Consider the following 19,690-nt stretch of genomic DNA (forward strand, 5'->3'; position numbering starts at 1 on the left):
AGTCTGTAAAAAAAACTTTCACTTTATTCCATTATGAACTGTTCATACATTTTAAATGACTATCAATGATAATGACAGCTCTTCATTATCATTTGTGCATCATTCCTTTACTAGGCACAGGAATGCTGTAAAGCATTTTGAAGCTGCAAACATCCTCAATTGTTTTATACCAGACTCCTGATATTCCTCTTAGCAATATCTCCTACTAATATCATTGTAGAAATGCTAAAAGACGTTTTCATACATTTTTCACATACAACATGGATTTCTGTCCATCTTGTAGCAGTTGAATTTCACTACCTTCAGTTTCATTGCAGTTAAATGCTGCAAAGTAAATCCAGTGAAATAAACACACAAGAAACTCAATTTCAAAACCTTTTCTTCAATAGAACAAATTACAGCACAGTACTAATATCATCAGATTCCTCTGGCTTCCTTTGCTTGCTAGGAAGCGATTTTAAATATTCAAGATGCCTTCTTGCATCTTCCTGGTTCTGACGTACGTAATATACCACATATGAAATCACCATGGTGAACCAGCCAAACATCGTGACCAGCATAGCCACATCAGTTGTTTTTTTGGACAGATTACAGAGGTCAGCTTCATTTGCAGCACTGATCAAAGACTTCCCAGTATGTTCCTTCAAAGCTGCAGTCTCACAGATGATATTGGTGGCTATTTCATGGTTCGAGGGCATACCATGCAGCGCCTGTTGGAGGGTGCAGTCACAGTGCCATGGGTTGTCAGAAAACTGGGCCCTGCCTTTGAGTTTGCTGAATGTGTCTTTATGTACACTTTTAATCTTGTTGTTTGAAAGATCAAGAGTTTGCAAGGTATCAGCCACACCTTTGAATGCTTGTTCTTCTATGGACTCGATCACATTTTTGGACAAATTAAGCACTTTAAGTTGGTGCAAGTCTTTAAAGATCTCATTGGGAACAGACCTTATTTGATTTGAGTCTAAGTAAAGCAAAGCAGTTTCTGGAGGAAGGTCTTTGGGAATCTCTTTGAGATTCGCATTGCTGCAGCTTACATTTAAGCTACTGACATGAGAACACATACAGCCTTTGGGACACATGCTGGCTGAGTGAAAGCACAGAACCAGGAACACTAAACTCTGCAGCAGAAAATGCATGGAGGATGGGCGAGCAAGGAATAGGTCCATCAGCTTCATGCTGGGATGTCTGCATAATCACACGGCCTCGTGCTTCATCCAACAACGTACATACAGCGTTTGGCAATAACTCTTTTCCTCTTCAGTAAGCAACTTAAACAACGTAGTGAAGTTGTGCATGTTGTCTACATTTATACGTTGCTAATGATGTTCAAAAGTAATATACCTGAAAGAGAAATAAATATACACATTTTATGTACAAATGACTTGAGAAATTTAAAAGGAGCAAACTCATGCATACATAGGACTGTAACTTTGAATAAATATAATCACAACTGATCTGTTTCCGTGCTCTTTGACTCTTATGGTGTGATTGTTCCAATCGCCTGCTGAGATGTGTTGTCATTGGGAAAACCACATAATAGTGTGATGCCTAGAAAACATAATTGCTTCTCTTGTATTAAGTGCATTCTGCCAAATTATTTTATGATTGAAATTTTAAGATATTATTTTTCATTGAGATGTAAATTTGAAAGACTACATAGCTGTATATTAAAAGCGTGACTACTTAATTTTCATAAACTTTTGCTACATCAGAAATTTTATTGGTTTTGTTATCCATTTTAAAGTGTCATCTCTTATTTTTCCCAAATACTACATTTTAATCTTTCTCTTGTTGATTTGAATCTTCATTGATTTTATGTTTACAAGGTTTTTATCGTAAGTACAAGGTATATTTCAATTTTTTTTCTAGTCTTGCATTTTTGTAAGGAGGAAGGAAGGATTAGGATCAGGAAGAGGATTAGAATTAGGATTAGGAAAATTGGATTTCAATCCCATTTATCTTTAATACTGACCCACTTTAAGAAAAGACTACTGGAAAACAGATACAATAAAAAGATGTAATTAAGCCCCAGAACAATGGTGAAAAATAAATTTCAAAGAACGAAGATGAATTTCAAATGGATTCTTTACTGTAAATTTCACTAGCCAATAATGACAAAGGGTTCTAAAACTATTTCCAGAATGAGCAATGCTCCAGTTTGCTACGTATGGTAGAGTTGAACCCCCACTTATAGCACACTGCTTTCAACATTCAAACTTACAAATATTTCCATGGCCCAGCTTTATTTATCCCCACAAGCTTTTGGAGTTCCCTCTCCCAGCTGCACAGTCAGCTCCTCTGGTGTGTGTCACTGCCCATCTCACCCTCCCTCTTTACATTCATGGCACATCCTGCAGGCAGCAATGCTCGGTTCTCTCTGGGATTTTCTTTCTAAACTCAGAGTCATAGAGACGTACAGCATGGAAACCCTTCAGTCTAACCCGTCCATGCTGACCAGATATCCCAACCCAATCTAGTCCCACCTGCCAGCACCCGGCCCATATCCCTCCAAACCCTTCCTATTCATATACACATCCAAATGCCTCTTAAATGTTGCAATTGTACCAGCCTCCACCATTTCCTCTGGCAGCTCATTCCATACACGTACCACCTTCTGTGTGAAAACGTTGCCCCTTAGGCTCTTTTATATCTTTCCCCTCTCACCCTAAACCTGTGCCCTCTAGTTCTGGACTCCCCGACTCCAGGGAAATGACTTTGCCTATTTACCCGACCCATGTCCCTCAATTTTGTAAACCTCCATAAGGTCACCCCTCAGCCTCCGACGCTCCAGGGAAAACAGCCCCAGCCTGTTCAACCTCTCTCTATAGCTCAAATCCTCCAATCATGGCAACATCCTTGTAAATCTTTTCTGAACCCTTTCAATTTTCACAACATCTTTCTGATAGGAAGGAGACCAGAATTGCAACCAATATTCCAACAGTGGCCTAACCAATATCCTGTACAGCCACAACATGACCTCCCAACCCCTGTACTCAATACTCTGACCAATAAAGGAAAGCATACCAAACGTCTTCTTCACTATCCTATCTACCTGCGAGCCACATTCAAGGAGCTATGAACCTGCACTCCAGTACTACCAACTTTAAAAGCTTCCTCAAACCTTACCCTTCAGTGACACCTCTGATTGCAGGAAATCACTACCAGGGTAAGATTTAAAAGATCAAGGGGAGGCAGTGAAGCATGTTGAGAGACTTAGCGGTGTTAAACGTGTGACACAATGCACTTTACATTAGGAGAAAGGATTTTCAGTCCCCCGAACTTCTGGTAAAGATCTCTCTTTTGATAAATACTATGGAGCAAATGGACTTGGGACTAACCTAGCCTGAGTGAAACAAAACCAGTAATCCAAAATTAACTGTGTAGTGACCAGTCACTTCTGAAGGATGATCTACTCTGGAAAGTTAGGTTTATCTTTATGGAGAAATGAGAAGGTAGTGGGGAAAGGGAAAGCCAGGGAAATGAGAAATACAGAAAGACCATATATTAGTCACTACTACTCCCTTCCAGCCTGTACACTGCATTTAAAACCCATGTCATATATGTGAAATATCAAAGAGGTATTAGGTTATCAAGCAAAGACAGACTTATGTTAACTACATGGGTAAAAATACCAAGTATTCTGGACAAAGCTGGTGATTGAGAAGCACATTTCATATGATAGCAGAGTTAACACGGATGCAGCTAAGGCCAAGATGAGTTGAGAGCTGAACATTTCTGGCTACAAAATCTTCAGGAGGAATAGAATAAGAAAGGAAGTAGATGGATTATGAAGAATGAATGGCAGTATTTATCAGATCTTTTACAACAGCTTTTAAACATAAAGTTGATATAAGACAACATGGAACGTTGAGATATATGCGCTTAAAGCTAAGGAACGATTATCTAACTTTCTTTAGATTTATGAGTAATGGAAAGGAAACAGAGGAAGACAGAGGGAGATAAACGTAAAAAGGATTACCTGAAAATAAAAAGGGACAAATAACGGTTTGAGTTCAATCATTAAAATAAAGTAAAAGCAATGTAGTTTCTAAAGAAAAGGGAGGATTTTACAATGTGTCCAAAGTCACCATTCTGTCCACACTGACTCTTTGCTAGGTTAATGCAAAGCCATTATCAACTTCCTTGTTCTTTCTCCAAAGTCCCACATCTTCTCCTGTTTCAAATTCTCTTTGTCTCTGTCTCAACACTCATTTTGGCAAAGAATGTCATGCCACAATCAGGAGTAAAATAGAACTTTCTGGACAATAATAATCCAGTAAATAGCAGTCAATACAATAATAATTCTGCTATTCTGTCAAACTTACAAATTTCCCATACTTAAAAAAAAATTCACTTTTTCTTAGAAAACAGAAGGCAACACACTACGTGCTGCAATAACCCTCAGTGTAAAGAAATTATGTTCACTTCCACTTCCAAATTGTTAATGATTATTTAACAAATACACTTATTTCCCATCCAGAGGAGCTGTTAGAGACAGAAATGTTGGCCTGGGAACACAGTGATGTTTTGAAGTGGCAGGCAACTGGAAATTCAGAGTCATTTTCACAGACAAGAGTATAGATGTTCTGCAAAGCAGTCACCAGGTCAGAGTTTTGTCAACCCTTCAACGTAAAACAGACTACATTGTGAACAGTGAATACAGTCAATTAAGTTAAGTACAGGTAAATGTTTGAACTTTGAACAACCAAGTCACACAATTACCTGGATTGTACATCCTCACACCATGCTTCCTGAAAGGACTCTATCCCATTCTCCCATTTTCTCTGTGTCTGTTATAATTGTTCTGACGATGCCACCTTCCACTGGGGGGACTCAGAAATGTCCACCTTTTTCCTCAACTGAGGATTCCCCACCACAGGGCCCTTAGCTGTGTCTGACCTATCTCCCGCACTTCTACCCTCTCTTCCCTCCCATATCAATGATATGGTCCCTCTGGTCCTCACTTCCCACCCCATCACCTCCCCATATCCAAAGGATCATTAGCTGCTATTTCCATCACCTTCAATGGGATGCCACCAACAAACACATATTCCCTCCCTCATTTGTCAACATTCTGCAGGGAGCATTCCCTCCAGGTCACTCAGGCCTACACCTCCTCCATTCCCAACATCTCCTTGCATCCTCACAGCACCTTTCCATGAGATTGCAGAAGGTGGAGCACTTGGCTGTTTACTTCCTCCCTCTTCACTACAGAGTCCCCAGTCATGCCTTCCAGGTGAAGCAGTGATCTACCTGTAATTCAGTCAATCTATTCTCCTGTTATTGCTGCTCACAATGTGGTCTCCTCTACAACGGGGAGACAAAACGCAGACTGGATGACCACTTTGCAGGACACCTATACTCTGCCCGCAAAAATGACCCAGAGCAAGTATGACCCAGTATGTTGCCTGTCACTTCAACATACCACCCTGTTCCCACTCTAACATTACTGTCTCAGGCCAGCTCCAGTATTCATGAGCCTCAGCACAAGGTGGAAGAACAACATCTAATTTCCACTTGGGGACCCAGCAGCCTCTAGGACTCAACATCAAGTTCAATATCTTTTGATCCTGATCCCGTCCTTCCATGTCTTTATCCACCCCCATATTCAGGCCTGTTATGACATGGGTTGCATTAAGCACAGTCATCCATTTTTCTCACTCTTAGCTCTTATTATCACTTAGTCAGCATTCTTTTGCGCTGGGAGAAAGTGAGGACTGCAGATGCTGGAGATCAGAGCTGAAAATGTGTTGCTGGAAAAGCGCTGGTCAGGCAGCATCCAAGGAGCAGAAGAATCGACGCTTCGGGCATGAGCCCTTCTTCAGGAATGAAAGAAGGCCTCAATCCTGAAGAAGGGCTCATGCCCGAAACATCGATTCTCCTCCAAATTCTTTTGCACTGGCCTGCTATCCACAATCTACTGTTTACCTGACCTTTTCAGGACTCTTTCTGGGTTCTATCTCCATCCTTTTACTCACCTCTCTTCACCCTCACCCCCTGCCACTTCGGTTTCAGCAAAAGTACCAATTTTTCCTATTTACTAACAGTTCTGATGAGGAGTCACTGGACTCTAAACATTAATGCTGCTTTCTTCTACAGATGCTGCCAGACCTGCTGAGTTTCTCCAGCAATTGGTTTTCATTTAATATCCGTGGGACTTGCTAACTGAGAGCTCAGTAGAGGCAGATACGGTCATGGCTTTAAAAAGGGAATTTAATGTTTGTCAAAAGAGAAAACGGTTCACAAAACTACAGGGGAAAGGAGCAAAATTACTGCAGGTGCTGGAATCTGTACTGAAAACAAAAGTGCTGGAGATCACAACGGGTCAGGCAGCATCCATGGAGAGACAGCAAGCTAACATTTAGAGTCTAGATAACTCTTTATCAGAGCAGACATGAAGTGTGGAGGGGACAGCATTAATGCAACAGTGGGGGCTGGGGGCTAGAGGTAGGGGTGTACCAGTGAAGAAAGGGTGTTGATAGTTCAGGTTAAGTGATCATAATGTGAGAATGGCAGAACAATGGTGTGTCTAATTGCCAAACTGGAGAGAACACTGGAGATGGGGCAGAGGAGAGAGAACATTGTGACAGAGTATGTACCAAATACAGTAAAGCTAAAAGAAAGGGAAGGAATGAGTGTGGGTTCGCAATCTGAAGGCATTAAAGTCAATATTAAGTCCAGAACATTGTAAAGTGCCTAGTCTCAAGATGACATGTTGCCCCTCCAGTTTGCACTGTGAATCGCTAGAACACTTCAGCATGCCGAGGACAGACATGTGGGCATGTGAACAGGATGCTGTGTTAAAATGAGCAGCTACAGGAAGGTCGGGGGTCCTGCTTGCTCATAGACTGGAGGTGTTCGGCAAAGTGATCCCCCAGTCTGCGTTTGATTTCTCCAATGTAGAAAAGACCACATTGGGTGCAGCAAATACAATACACAAGATTAGAGGAGTTACAGATGAAGTTCTGCTTCACCTGGAAAGACTGTTTCGGCCCTTAGATGGTGAGCAGGGAGGTGGTGAAGGGGCAGGTGTTATACCTTCTGCAGTTACATGGAAGGTGCCACCGGGAGGGAGTTGGCATTGGTGGTCGAGGAATGGACTAGGATGTCCTGAAGGGAACGGTCCCTGCAAAATGCAGACAAAGAGTGTGAAGGGAAAGATGTGTTTGGTGGTAGCATTCTGCTTGAGTTGTCTGAAATGGAGGAGAATGATCCTTCGAATGCAGAGGCTGATGGGATGAAAATGAGGACAATGGGAACCTGATCACACTGTTGAGAGTGATGGGAAGAGACAAGGGCTGAAGCACGGGTGAGAGGTTGGAAGCAGTTGAGGGCCCTATCAATCACAGTGGGAAGCAAGGCATGTCAGTAGCACTGTTTTAGAAGGTGGCATCACCCAAACAGATATGATGTAGGTGAAGGAACTGGGAGAACGGGATGGAGTCCCTGCAGGACATGGGGTGTGATGAGCTGTATGAAAGTAGATATGGGAGTCAGTGGACAGTTTATACCCCGAAATGGAGATGGAGAAGTCAAGGAAAGGAAGGGGCATGTCAGAAATGGATGATATGCAAGTTATAGAGGAGTGGAAATGGAAGGCAAAATGAACACATTTTTCAAGGTATTGAATGACATAGCGTCGGATGATGTGGAGTCTGTGTGGGTGGAATTGAGGAACCACAAAGGCAAAAAAACCATAATTGGAGTTGTGTACAGACCTCCTAACAGTGGTCAGGACCAGGGACGCAACATGTACCGGGAAATAGAGAAGGCATGTCAGAAAGGCAAGGTTACATTGATCATGGGTGACTTCAATATGCAGGTGGACTGGGTAAATAATGTTGCTAGTGGATCTAAAGAAAGGGAATTCATGGAATTCTTACAGGATGGCTTTTTGGAACAGGTTGTCATGGAGCCCACAAGAGAGCAGGCTATTCTGGACCTAGTGCTTTGCAATGAACCAGACTCTATAAAAGATCTTAAAGTAAGGGAACCCTTAGGAAGTAGCGACCATAATATGGTAGAGTTCAGTCTGGAGTTTGAAAGGGAGAAGGCGAAATCTGATGTAATGGTGTTACAGTTGAATAAAGGTAATTATGAGGGCATGAGAGGGGAACTGACTAAAATAGACTGGAAGCAGAGGCTAACCGGGAAGACACTAGAGCAAAAATGGCAGGAGTTTGTAGGTATAATTGAGGACACTGTACAGAGGTTCATTCCCAAGAAAAGAAAGATTAACCAGGGAGGGATTAGACAACCTTGGCTGACAAAGGAAGTCGGGAAATGTATTAAAGAAAAAGAGAGATCCTATAAAGTGGCTAAGAACAGTGGGAAATCAGAAGATTGGGAAGGATACAAAAGCAAACAGAGGATAACAAAGAGTGTAATAAGAAATGAGAGGATCAAATATGAAGGTAGGCTAGCCAGTAATATTAGAAATAATAGTAAAAGTTTCTTTCAGTACATAAGAAACAAACGACAGGCAAAAGTAGACATTGGGCCACTTCAAACTGATGCAGTGAGCCTAGTGATGGGAGATAAGGAAATAGCAGGAGAACTTAACAAGTACTTTGCGTCAGTTTTCACAGTGGAAGACATGAGTAATATCCCAAAAATTAAAGGGTGTCACGGGGCTGAGTTGAGTATGGTTGCCATTACGAAAGAGATAGTGCTAGAAAAGTTAAAAAGTCTTAAAATTGATAAATCTCCTGGCCCCGATGGGATACACCCTAGAGTTCTGAGAGAGGTTGCTGAGGAAATAGCAGAGGCATTGGTTGAGATCTTTCAAGAGTCACTGGAGTCAGGAAAGGTCCCGGATGATTGGAAGATGGCTGTAGTAACCCCCTTGTTCAAGAAAGGATCAAGGCAAAAGATGGAAAATTATAGGCCAATCAGCTTAACCTCGGTTGTTGGTAAAATTCTAGAATCCATCATTAAGGATGAGGTTTCTAAATTCTTGGAAGAGCAGAGTCTGATTAGAACAAGTCAACATGGATTTAGTAAAGGGAGGTCATGCCTGACAAACCTGTTGGAATTTTTTGAAGAGGTAACAAGTAGGTTAGACCAGGGGAACCCAGTGGATGTGGTCTATCTGGACTTTCAAAAGGCCTTTGATAAGGTGCCACACGGGAGACTGCTGAGCAAGGTGAGGGCCCATGGTGTTCGAGGTGAGCTGCTGGGATGGATTGAGGATTGGCTATCTAACAGAAGGCAGAGAGTTGGGATAAAAGGTTCTTTTTCAGAATGGCAGCCGGTGACGAGCGGTGTCCCGCAGGGTTCGGTGCTGGGGCCACAGCTGTTCGCATTATATATTAATGATTTGGATGAGGGAACCGGGGGCATTCTAGCGAAGTTTGCCGATGATACAAAGTTAGGTAGACAGGCAGGTAGTACTGAGGAAGTGGGGAGGCTACAGAAGGATCTAGACAGGTTGGGAGAGTGGTCCAGGAAATGGCTGATGGAATTTAACGTGAGCAAGTGCGAGGTCTTGCACTTTGGCAAAAAGAATATAGGAATGGACTACTTTCTAAATGGTGAGAAACTTAATAAAGCCAAAGCACAAAGGGATCTGGGAGTGCTAGTCGAGGATTCTCTAAAGGTAAACATGCAGGTTGAGTCTGTGATTAAGAAAGCGAATGCAATGTTGTCTCTTATCTCAAGAGGGTTGGAATATAAAAGCAGAGATGTACTACTAAGACTTTATAAAGCTCTGGTTAGGCCCCATTTGGAGTACTGTGTCCAGTTTTGGTCCCCACACCTCAGGAAGGACATACTGGCACTGGAACGTGTCCAGCGGAGATTCACACGGATGATCCCTGGAATGACAGGTCTAGCATATGAGGAACGGCTGAGGATACTGGGATTGTATTCGTTGGAGTTTAGAAGATTAAGGGGAGATCTAATAGAGACGTACAAAATAATACATGGCTTTGAAAAGGTGGATGCTAGAAAATTGTTTCTGTTAGGCGAGGAGACTAGGACCCGTGGACACAGCCTTAGAATTAGAGGGGGTCATTTCAGAACGGAAATGCGGAGACATTTCTTCAGCCAGAGAGTGGTGGGCCTGTGGAATTCATTGCCACGGAGTGCAGTGGAAGCCGGGACGCTAAATGTCTTCAAGGCCGAGATTGATAGGTTCTTGTTGTCTAGAGGAATTAAGGGCTACGGGGAGAACGCTGGCAAGTGGAGCTGAAATGCGCATCAGCCATGATTGAATGGCGGAGTGGACTCGATGGGCCGAATGGCCTTACTTCCACTCCTATGTCTTATGGTCTTATGGTCTAAGGTCCAGGCAGGGTTGTGAAGTGGCATCGAAACAGTCATTGATGTACTGAAGGAAGAGTTGTGGGAGAGGGCCAGCGCAGGATTGGAACAAGGATTGTTCCACAAAGAGACAAGTATAACTGGGATCCATACGGGTGCCCAAAGCCACTCCCTTGACTTGGCAGAAGTGAAATAAATTAAAGGACAAATTGCTCAGTGAGAGAAGAAGTTCAGCCAAGCAGAGAAAAGTAGTGGTGGATGGGGATCATTCAAGTCTCTGGTCAAGAAAGAAGCCGAGAGCTCTCAGACAGAGCTCTTGGGTCAAAATCCTGGAATTCCGTCCCTACCGACATTGTGGGTTAACCCACATGCAAGTGAACTGCAGCAATTCAAGAAGGCAGTTCACCACCATCTTCTTAAGGCCAAATAGGGATGGTTTATCAATGCTGGTCAGCCAGCAATGCCCAAGTCCCACAAATGAATTTAAAAAAACCTCAGACCATCCTGGTGGGGAATGTAGGTATAGAGGGATTGGACATCCATGGTCAACAGGAGACACCATCTGTCTCTGCCCTCCACCACCCCAGTGAGACTGTCTGTTCTCTCCAGTCTGGCAGTTAGACACAACATTGTTCTGATATTCCAATCACTTAATCTGAACTATCAACACCCTTTCTCCCCAACCACCTAACTATTGTGTAGATGCTGACCCCTCCACACGTCACATCGCCTCTGATGAAGAGTCAGCTAGCCTCAAAATGTTACCTTGCTCTCTCTCCATGGATGCTGCCTGACTCACTGTCATCTCCAGGATTTTTGTTTTCACTACAGGGAAAAACCATGGGAATGGAACGGAGTAGATCTTACAGAGAGTCAAGTCAGCACAACAGGTCAAATAACATCCTTCGCTTCCAAAACGGTCAGATAAGTCTATTATTCTGTAGTTCCATGAAACAATTTGTATATTTAAACAGTATTAGGAAAAATACAGCCAGAATTTTACTAACCTCCTACATGAATTCATTCACCTTCCAAGGCTGTGTACCATTAGGCTCTGATGACTTTTCATTCGAAATTCTGCTTCTTTTCAGAAGCATTGCAACACCTGTTCAAAAAGGAAAGATATAAGCTATGTAACTACAAATCAGTCAGTCAGTCTAAAATTAGTGGTAAGTCAGTTTTTAGATGTCTTAGTACAGATTAAATTGAATATTCCCTTAGAAAGACAGGTTTTATTAAGGATAATAACATGGACTTGTAAAAGGAAGATCATGCCTCTCGAACTTATTAAGAATTCTTTGAAGGAATGAGACAATAAATAAAGTGCAGTGGATGTTGGATTTCTTTCAAAAAGCATTTATAAAGTGGCATACAAGGGTTTACTGATTAAATTGAGGTACATATTAAAGGGAGAATAGGATTATAGCTGAAGGACACAAAATGGGCAGTAGTGATTACTGAATCTTTTTACGAACTGGAAGGATTTTAAGGCTAGTATTCCCTTCAGGTTAGGATCACTATTATAATTTGGTAACTACACGTCAGTACAGAACATGGATTTCTTTATGTAGCTTCGGGAGAATAAAGACAGGAAGCAGATGGGATAGATGGGCATCAGCTGAACGTTTTGAGGTGACATGTTCTGAGAGGAAATATAAAAGGTGAAGAAAAGAAGATAAATGAAGATAAATCCTGGAAAAAAATGGTGAACAGAGAAGTCAAATTCTCCCCCATGCTAATCGCTTTGTCCTTGGCCTCTTGGAATGTTCCAGTGCATCCAGATGCAAGTTTGAGGAACACCTTTCAGTTTCAGTTAGGGAGTTAATAGCATTTCAGATGCAACACTGAATTGACAATTTCAAATAGTACTTTCTACCACTTTGTTTCCTTTCTCTTTCCTGTTTGTTTTTCTTTCAATGGCAAGGAAACACATCCCCTTGAGACTCATCTTCTGCTTCTTTTCTGCCTCATCACTACTCTCATTTGCCTTCTGGCATCAACCTTGATGGCATTCATTTGCATCGAGTTGCAACTAAGGTCTGGAAGAATTGGAGGACTAAGGTTTAGAGAGAGTCTTAATCTAAACAGTAGGAAGAAGGGCCAATGTTAGGGGAATGGGAATACAGCAATCATACAGAGAAGGATTATGGGGAATGGTAACTACAGAATATTAGCAAATAGCGTCAGAAAAGAAATAATACAGATTTAAAGAATGAAAGATTCCATATTGAAATCAATGACAAATGGAAATATATGATTATGATATGAAAGCCATTACAGAAATATATTTGCAAAGTGAAGCAGAGTTGGGAGTTGGAGATGCAAGGTATTTGACATTTTGAAAAGGAAATGAAGGAAGGAAAAGGAGATGGAATAGTTTTCTTGTTTAAAAGAATAGGATCGGTACAGGAACAAGAAATGCTATCGTCTTGGAAAATCAAGATGTAGGGCTAAATATTATCATTTCATTTTTATCGAATTTCATGGAGGATTTCTCTTCACAAGGCCATAGTTAACAGGCCTTTGTGGACTGAAACAAGTCATTGTGGTGCTGCCCTGCAAGGTTCATAACATTAGTCCTGGATATTGCTGATAAAAGGAGAGTGGTGCCCCGCATTGTGGACAGGGAGGTGGAGGTCCTGGTGAATGGAATGGATGGTGCAGAGGAGGGATGGCCTCTATTCCCAGGACTGGCATAAAAGACCATGACTTCAGATCCTGCCAGCCTGGTCCAAAGTTGTCACCTGAGTCAATGGAGTATCAACCGTCTGGAATAAGGTCAATGACTTTCTCTGCTTTGCCAAAAGAATTTACTGTTTCTCGGCCTTTCCAGCCACCTCCCACTAAGGCTCACGCTTTATCACTCTTAGTCTGCCATCCACCCCAATTCCTAAAATTTACCAACCTTGCACGCCTTCTGTGTTGCCTATTCATTCATTCGGGGGACCTCCCCACTTTTTCCTGACTTGCACCAGCTCTCAGAACCGTGCCACCCACTTTCATTCCCTTCAATCCCTCTCCTTCTCTTACAGCAGGAGAAATTGACCCAGAATAGGGCCAAGATTAAAGTGGTGCTGGAAAACACAGCAGGTCAGACAGCATCCAAGGAGCAGGAAAAATCGATGTTTCGGGCAAAAGCCCATCAGGAAGGGCTTCCTGATGAAGGACTTTTGCCCGAAACATCGATTTTTCAGTTCCTCAGATGCTGCCTGACCTGCTGTGCTTTTCTAGCACCACTTTAATCTTGACTCTGATTTCCAGCATCTGCAGTCCTCACTTTCACCATAATAGGGCCAGACAGACCAGGACTGATGGTGGAGTACCTGACATTCAGCTCCTCACCCTCAGTGATGAGGAGATCTCGACCCTCACTTACGAGGTCTGGAACTGGTCCTGTGAAGACACAGGAACATCCATACTCAGCGACCAAGTGAGAAGCAATGTCCATTACTGTGTTTCTTTCTGAGTATCCTACTGTGGCTATATTTAACATAGTAGAACAACTACTTCTTGTTCATGACGCATTCGCTCTTTTGTCTCTTGCATTAGTAGTGTCACTACAGTTAACAGGGTGGCCCCACAAGATAAACCCTTCGCCACATCGGAGGACAGCACAGATTATTCAGAGGAAGCACTGACAAGGCTGTGTCCTGCACCCTCCACCTGCTCATATCCTGATACCTCGGTGGGTATTTTAGCTAAATCAGAGTCGGAACTACATGCAGCTGCCCCAGGCCACTGGCACCGGGAGCACTAGCAGAGAACAGGCCCAGGCTTTGAAATATGGCCATTTGGTTGAAGCACGTGCAGTGTCTTTGTCACATATGCTGCTGGTACAATGTGTAGCTGTGAGATTGATGTTATCAATCATGCTGCTAAGCTGCAACATGTAACCCTTTGACTGATGACTGGTGACAACTGTGACAAGCTGCGTGCTTGCCTTTGTGTCTGCATGTAACAGCAAGGCAAGACATAACTACTGTGAGCCTTTAAGCTCTGTTGAGGGGGAAAAGCTGAAGCAGGCACAGATGCCGTGAGCAATTAAATAGGCATCAACTGAGTGTGACCTCAGAGAACAAGGAAGGATCTGGGGAGAAAGTGAGGAGTGCAGATGCTGGAGATCAGAGCTTAAAAATGTGTTGCTGGAAAAGCGCAGCAGGTCAGGCAGCAAAGGAACAGGAGAATCGACGTTTCGGGCATAAGCCCTTCTTCAGGAATGAGGAGGGTGTGCCAAGCAGGCTAAGATAAAAGGTAGGGAGGAGGGACTTGGTGGAGGGGCGTTGGGAATACGTTGGTTCCTCGGCGAGGAACCCTCCAACCACAAGGGATGAATGCAGATTTCTCCAGCTTTCTCATTTCCCCTCCCCTCACCTTTTCTCAGTCCCAACCCTCAGACTCAGCACCGCCTTCTTGACCTGCAATCTTCTTCCCGACCTCTCCGCCCCCACCCCCTCTCCGGCCTATCACCCTCACCTTAACCACCTTCCACCTATCGTATTCCCAACGCCTCTCCGCCAAGTCCCTCCTCCCTACCTTTTATCTTAGCCTGCTTGGCACACCCCCTCATTCCTGAAGAAGGGCTTATGCCCGAAACGTCGATTCTCCTGCTCCTTTGATGCTGTCTGGCCTGCTGCACTTTTCCAGCAACACATTTTTAAGCTAAGGATCTGTGGGATCCAAACTGGTCCAAACTTTGAGCTAGGTCCCTGTGCCTGAGTGCAGTGTGTCCTTGCAGGAGTAATGTGAGCCTTTTGTATACTGCTGGGTGCGTGCGTGAGTGCGTGTGTGTGTGTTTGGTGGGGGGGGGGGGGGGGGGGGGGCTACCTGATGCTTAATGCAGATTCATGGAGAGCACGTGGACACCAGAATGACATTGTTGTTGATAAATCAATATTACACACTGAATGAGGGAACGATGTGCCTCTTCTAAATGCCCATCCAACAGATTTTAGCGGTGCCCCTTCAATAAAGGTGGTGTGTGTGTGTGTGTAACTACTTTAACTGTGTCTTAGCGCACATTGTTTTTCTGCGCTGCTTCTTCTGCCACCTTCTCCTCTAATCATGGCATATTGAATCTTTCAAGGTATGGCTGTACAGTTAGACCTTCCACTTTTGGATGATTGATAATCTTCCTGTTAATAATTACATATTTATGCAATCCTCGGAACTGACATAAACACAGAGAAACAAATAGAGACACAGAGATATACACAGAAACACACATATACTGTACACAGTCAGACATACATGCATACATACAAACACACAGACACCTGTACCCACACAGACACAAATACATCAATATAACAGTAGATAAACTCCATTCTCATCGTACATATGCACTGAAATATATACAACCTACACAAAATTGGTACTTCCAATACTCTCTCTCATAATGATCCTTAACAGTCGGATTGCTCCGATATTTTGTAATTAGGCCTTTTCTTGACATGTTGCTTGGTTGCATAGAAAAAGTTCTACTTTTTTTTTAAAACATAGGGTATATGTTATTTCAAAGGAAGCAATTTTAATTTTTATTAACTAATGCAGCAAATCAAATACCAAATATACTTATGTGTGCTGAGTTGCTGCAACAAAACCTTTAGCCAAAAAATAGTGTTGATATATCCATGAGTAACATTTGAGGGGTGAAATCCACCTTATCCCATCATGTTGCTATCTCACTACTTCTCTGATACATCAGCAGAGTTGCATGTCAGAAATTACTCCTACTGTGTCCCAAAACCAGGACAAAAGGAGTCAATAAGTGTTTTAATTATTGTTCTTTGTTTAAAATAATCCCTTTCTGATACAGATATTGTACACCACCTTCATCCAACGGTTGAAAGTGGCTGGTTGGATCACAGGGAAGCATTGTATTATTACATTTTGCAATCTACCTCAAGCAACATCATCAACGAAATACGATTTGAACAGGTCTCAAATAGGAAAACGTTACATCATTCTCCTAATTGGAAACTCCAAAGAGCAGGAGAATCGACGTTTCGGGCATGAGCCTTCCTGAAGAAGGGCTCATGCCTGAAACGTCGATTCTCCTGCTCCTTGCATGCTGCCTGACCTGCTGCACTTTTCCAGCAACACATTTTCAGCTCTCATCCCAAATCCCAATCTGTATCAATTCTTCTTTCAGTTTTATGAAGAACTTCTGAAATATAGTCAAGTTCTGCCTGGACTGTGTGAAATCTTGGAGAACTCACGATGCTGACATCCCTGGGACAGTCAGAAATTTTCAAACCAACAAAGAATCCACTGATCTTCAATCAACTGCTCATCAAGCTCCCTTCGGAACTTTTAACAGACCAGCGGGTCAGCACTGCAAATCTTAAAACAATGACTTCTGTAAAACTGGAGAAACCTGGCGCGAGCTATTGTCCCCACTAGAGGCATTTGGCACTATTCTGTACTCAAACATTTGTCTGTACTCATTCGCATATGATCTGCATTCCAAAGTGTTCATTCTATTGAAGTGATCTTACGGTGATCTATTGAAGTGAATTCCCATGAAATGAAATCACACAGTGCACGCACCATAATAACTGCAAACATTTATTTACCTTGAAGTGCTCTGCAGCATTCAAGTGAAATCATCTGAAATAAGCTGTCAAGGAATGAAGCTGAAACAAAAGCATTATAAATGATTCCTCAGTCTAGAAGTGATTAAGAAGTCCTTTAAGTCAGAGATCACAAAGTTCCAGGGTATTGCTAAGTCCCAGCTGCACTGGCATAAAAAGTATGATTGCTTCCCATAAACAAAAACTACAACTGTGATCATGATGGTGTTATTGGTATTACTTATTGTAATGACTGTAAGGAACAATTATTATGATGGAACATAGGCCTGATCCTTATATTTTTCAGCTAAGTGGCAGTTGACGGTTTTTATGGGGGGGGGGCTTCTCTCTACAAGGCCTAGCAAGATTTCTGCCTACCTATCATATCCCACAGAGCCTCTCTCATCCAGTTCCAGACCATCTAACTACCCTAGAACAACTCACATTTATTAGCTTTTTTTAATTAAATAGCATATATTCTGATAAAATTGAACAGGAGCCACACGTGTTAAAGTGAGGATACGAGAGAGGGCTGGAATCTCAAGGAAACAATAAATGAAGATGAGAACATGAAACATTAGCAGAGCTAACAGCTCCCAAGGCTTCATTCCCAAAAGCAGGAATGAAAAGCAATGGATAAATGAGAAGGGGTTAACCTGTGAAAGTAGAGTGTTAATCTAATTAGAACATATAGAACATAGAACATAGAACAATACAGCACAGAACAGGCCCTTCGGTCCACGATGTTGTGCCGAACTTCTATCCTAGATTAAGCACCCATCCATGTACCTATCCAAATGCCGCTTAAAGGTCGCCAATGATTCTGACTCTACCACTCCCACAGGCAGCGCATTCCATGCCCCCACCACTCTCTGGGTAAAGAACCCACCCCTGACATCTCCCCTATACCTTCCACCCTTCACCTTAAATTTATGTCCCCTTGTAATACTCTGTTGTACCCGGCGAAAAAGTTTCTGACTGTCTACTCTATCTATTCCTCTGATAAACCTCTATCAAGTCACCCCTCATCCTTCGCCGTTCCAACGAGAAAAGGCCGAGAACTCTCAACCTATCCTCGTACGACCTATTCTCCATTCCAGGCAACATCCTGGTAAATCTTCTCTGCACCCTCCCCAAAGCTTCCACATCTTTCCTAAAGTGAGGCGACCAGAACTGCACACAGTACTCCAAATGTGGTCTAACTGTTTTTGGTTCCTTTGGTTGCCATGCAGTGTTTAATTACATTGGCAGTTTTTGCTTCAATGAGACTTCACATTCTGTGGACACATATTTGTCATTTCACAGATTGTTAGCAGGAGTTTTGAATTGCTTTCCAGGTAGTACATATACAAAGAATATTCAAAAAGACTGATGTTCTAGTCAAAATATGGAGTCCACAAATTTTAGCCAAATGACACTCATGAACTTGGTATTGCAGGTTTTGTTTCAAATTCAGAATAACATCTGTACCACACATGGGGTGGACTGCACTGGATGAGATTTTTGCTAAGTCAACGGCATGTGTAGGGACAGTCATCGCACAGTGATGTTAATCAGCATCTAACCTTTGGGCACTCGCAGAGCCATTTCTATTTTAATAATCTGGCTATTGCTGCCCTCTCAACCTCTCACAGCTGAACAAGCATTTATCTGCAGGAAATAACCCTACCTGCGCTGTTTAAAGGGATCACCAACTACTCAGTTTAGTTGTTGAATGATACCTCCTGACTGTTCCTTCGTTTGTAGGAGTTTTTGGTGGCTTGTACTGCTACTTAAAACTGGCAAAGTCTACAGGGAGTGGTGTTGCACAGAGAATCATAACATGGTTTCAGCATAACTGGAGAGTACTCTGCCCACTGTGTTTCTGCCAGAGCACTCAGCTAGCCTCACTTCCCTGCCCCTTCCCTGCAAATTCTCTCTGTGGATAATTATCAAATTTCCCTTTAAAATCCAATCCCAGACTGAACCTGCTTCCACTGCAGTCTCATCCCAGATCTGAACTACTTGCTGCATTAAAAAAAATTCTCCTTATGTCTCTTTTGCTTCTTCTGCCAATCGCTTTAAATCCGTGTTGACTGCTTCTTGATGCTTCTGTTAGTGAAAACAGTTTTTCCTTCCTTACCTCTGTCCAGAAACTTTGGAATTTTGGATGTGTCCATCAAATTTACTCTCTCCGAGAATAACTGCCATTGCTTCTCCAATCTACTGGAATAAGTCCCTGATCCTTGATACAGTTGTTTCTGTATCATCTCTAACCGGTTTACATTCCTCCTAAACTCTGGTGTCCAGAGTTCAAAACAGTTCTCCAGTTGAAATGTTCAACCAGTGTCTTAATAAATACCATAACTTCATGTCTCAAGTACATTTTCAACCTGCCCTGACACCAGCAACTTATGCATATTGTAAAAAGTGCATCTCCTTTCTTCATTCTTGATTGTAGACTAAAACAGAAAAATGATCCACTTAAAACCAAGAACTGTGGAAGGGATTGTCACACTTCTAAAAGCAGCTTACTGATTGTGAGTTGTGTTTACACTGCTGCTTTGCAAGCAATGCAGGAAGAGAAATAAGGCACCAGAGCACGTGGTCATTGGAAGGTTCATCCACCAACAGATTGTTGACTGGCTTGTGCAACAGTAACTAATTGTGGATGGCAGGAGTTACCAACTTGATGACAAGTCTCCAATTAGCTCTTGAGCAGGTGAACACTTGGGTATTTTCAATAAAGGGAGGAAGCTTCCTGAAAGAGTAGGTTCTATGTTGCTATCATTCTGCTGAAGCCTGCAAAAGGCCAGTTATTTATCCCCAACAATTTCTGTAAGCTGGTTCCTACAACCAGTAACTAACATGAACCC

At 42.6% G+C, this 19,690-nt stretch overlaps 1 protein-coding gene across 11 annotated transcripts in view; it reads right to left on the reverse strand.

The window, feature by feature from the left end:
* Nucleotides 1–362: 362 nt before the first annotated feature.
* The window catches only part of LOC140480404 (leucine-rich repeat-containing protein 3B-like), a 65,881-nt gene continuing 46,553 nt past the window's right edge, over nucleotides 363–19,690 (reverse strand). For all 11 annotated transcript variants that reach the window (XM_072575227.1, XM_072575225.1, XM_072575223.1 and 8 more), the window contains 2 exons: nucleotides 11,271–11,368; nucleotides 363–1,341 (listed from right to left, as the gene is read on the reverse strand). In XM_072575227.1, the coding sequence (XP_072431328.1) occupies nucleotides 396–1,175 (780 nt within the window). In that variant the 5' untranslated portion in view covers nucleotides 1,176–1,341; nucleotides 11,271–11,368 and the 3' untranslated portion in view covers nucleotides 363–395. The remainder of the gene's footprint in view (nucleotides 1,342–11,270; nucleotides 11,369–19,690) is intronic.

Source organism: Chiloscyllium punctatum, chromosome 8 (assembly GCF_047496795.1).
Source record: "Chiloscyllium punctatum isolate Juve2018m chromosome 8, sChiPun1.3, whole genome shotgun sequence".
Classification (NCBI taxonomy): Eukaryota; Metazoa; Chordata; class Chondrichthyes; order Orectolobiformes; family Hemiscylliidae; genus Chiloscyllium; species Chiloscyllium punctatum.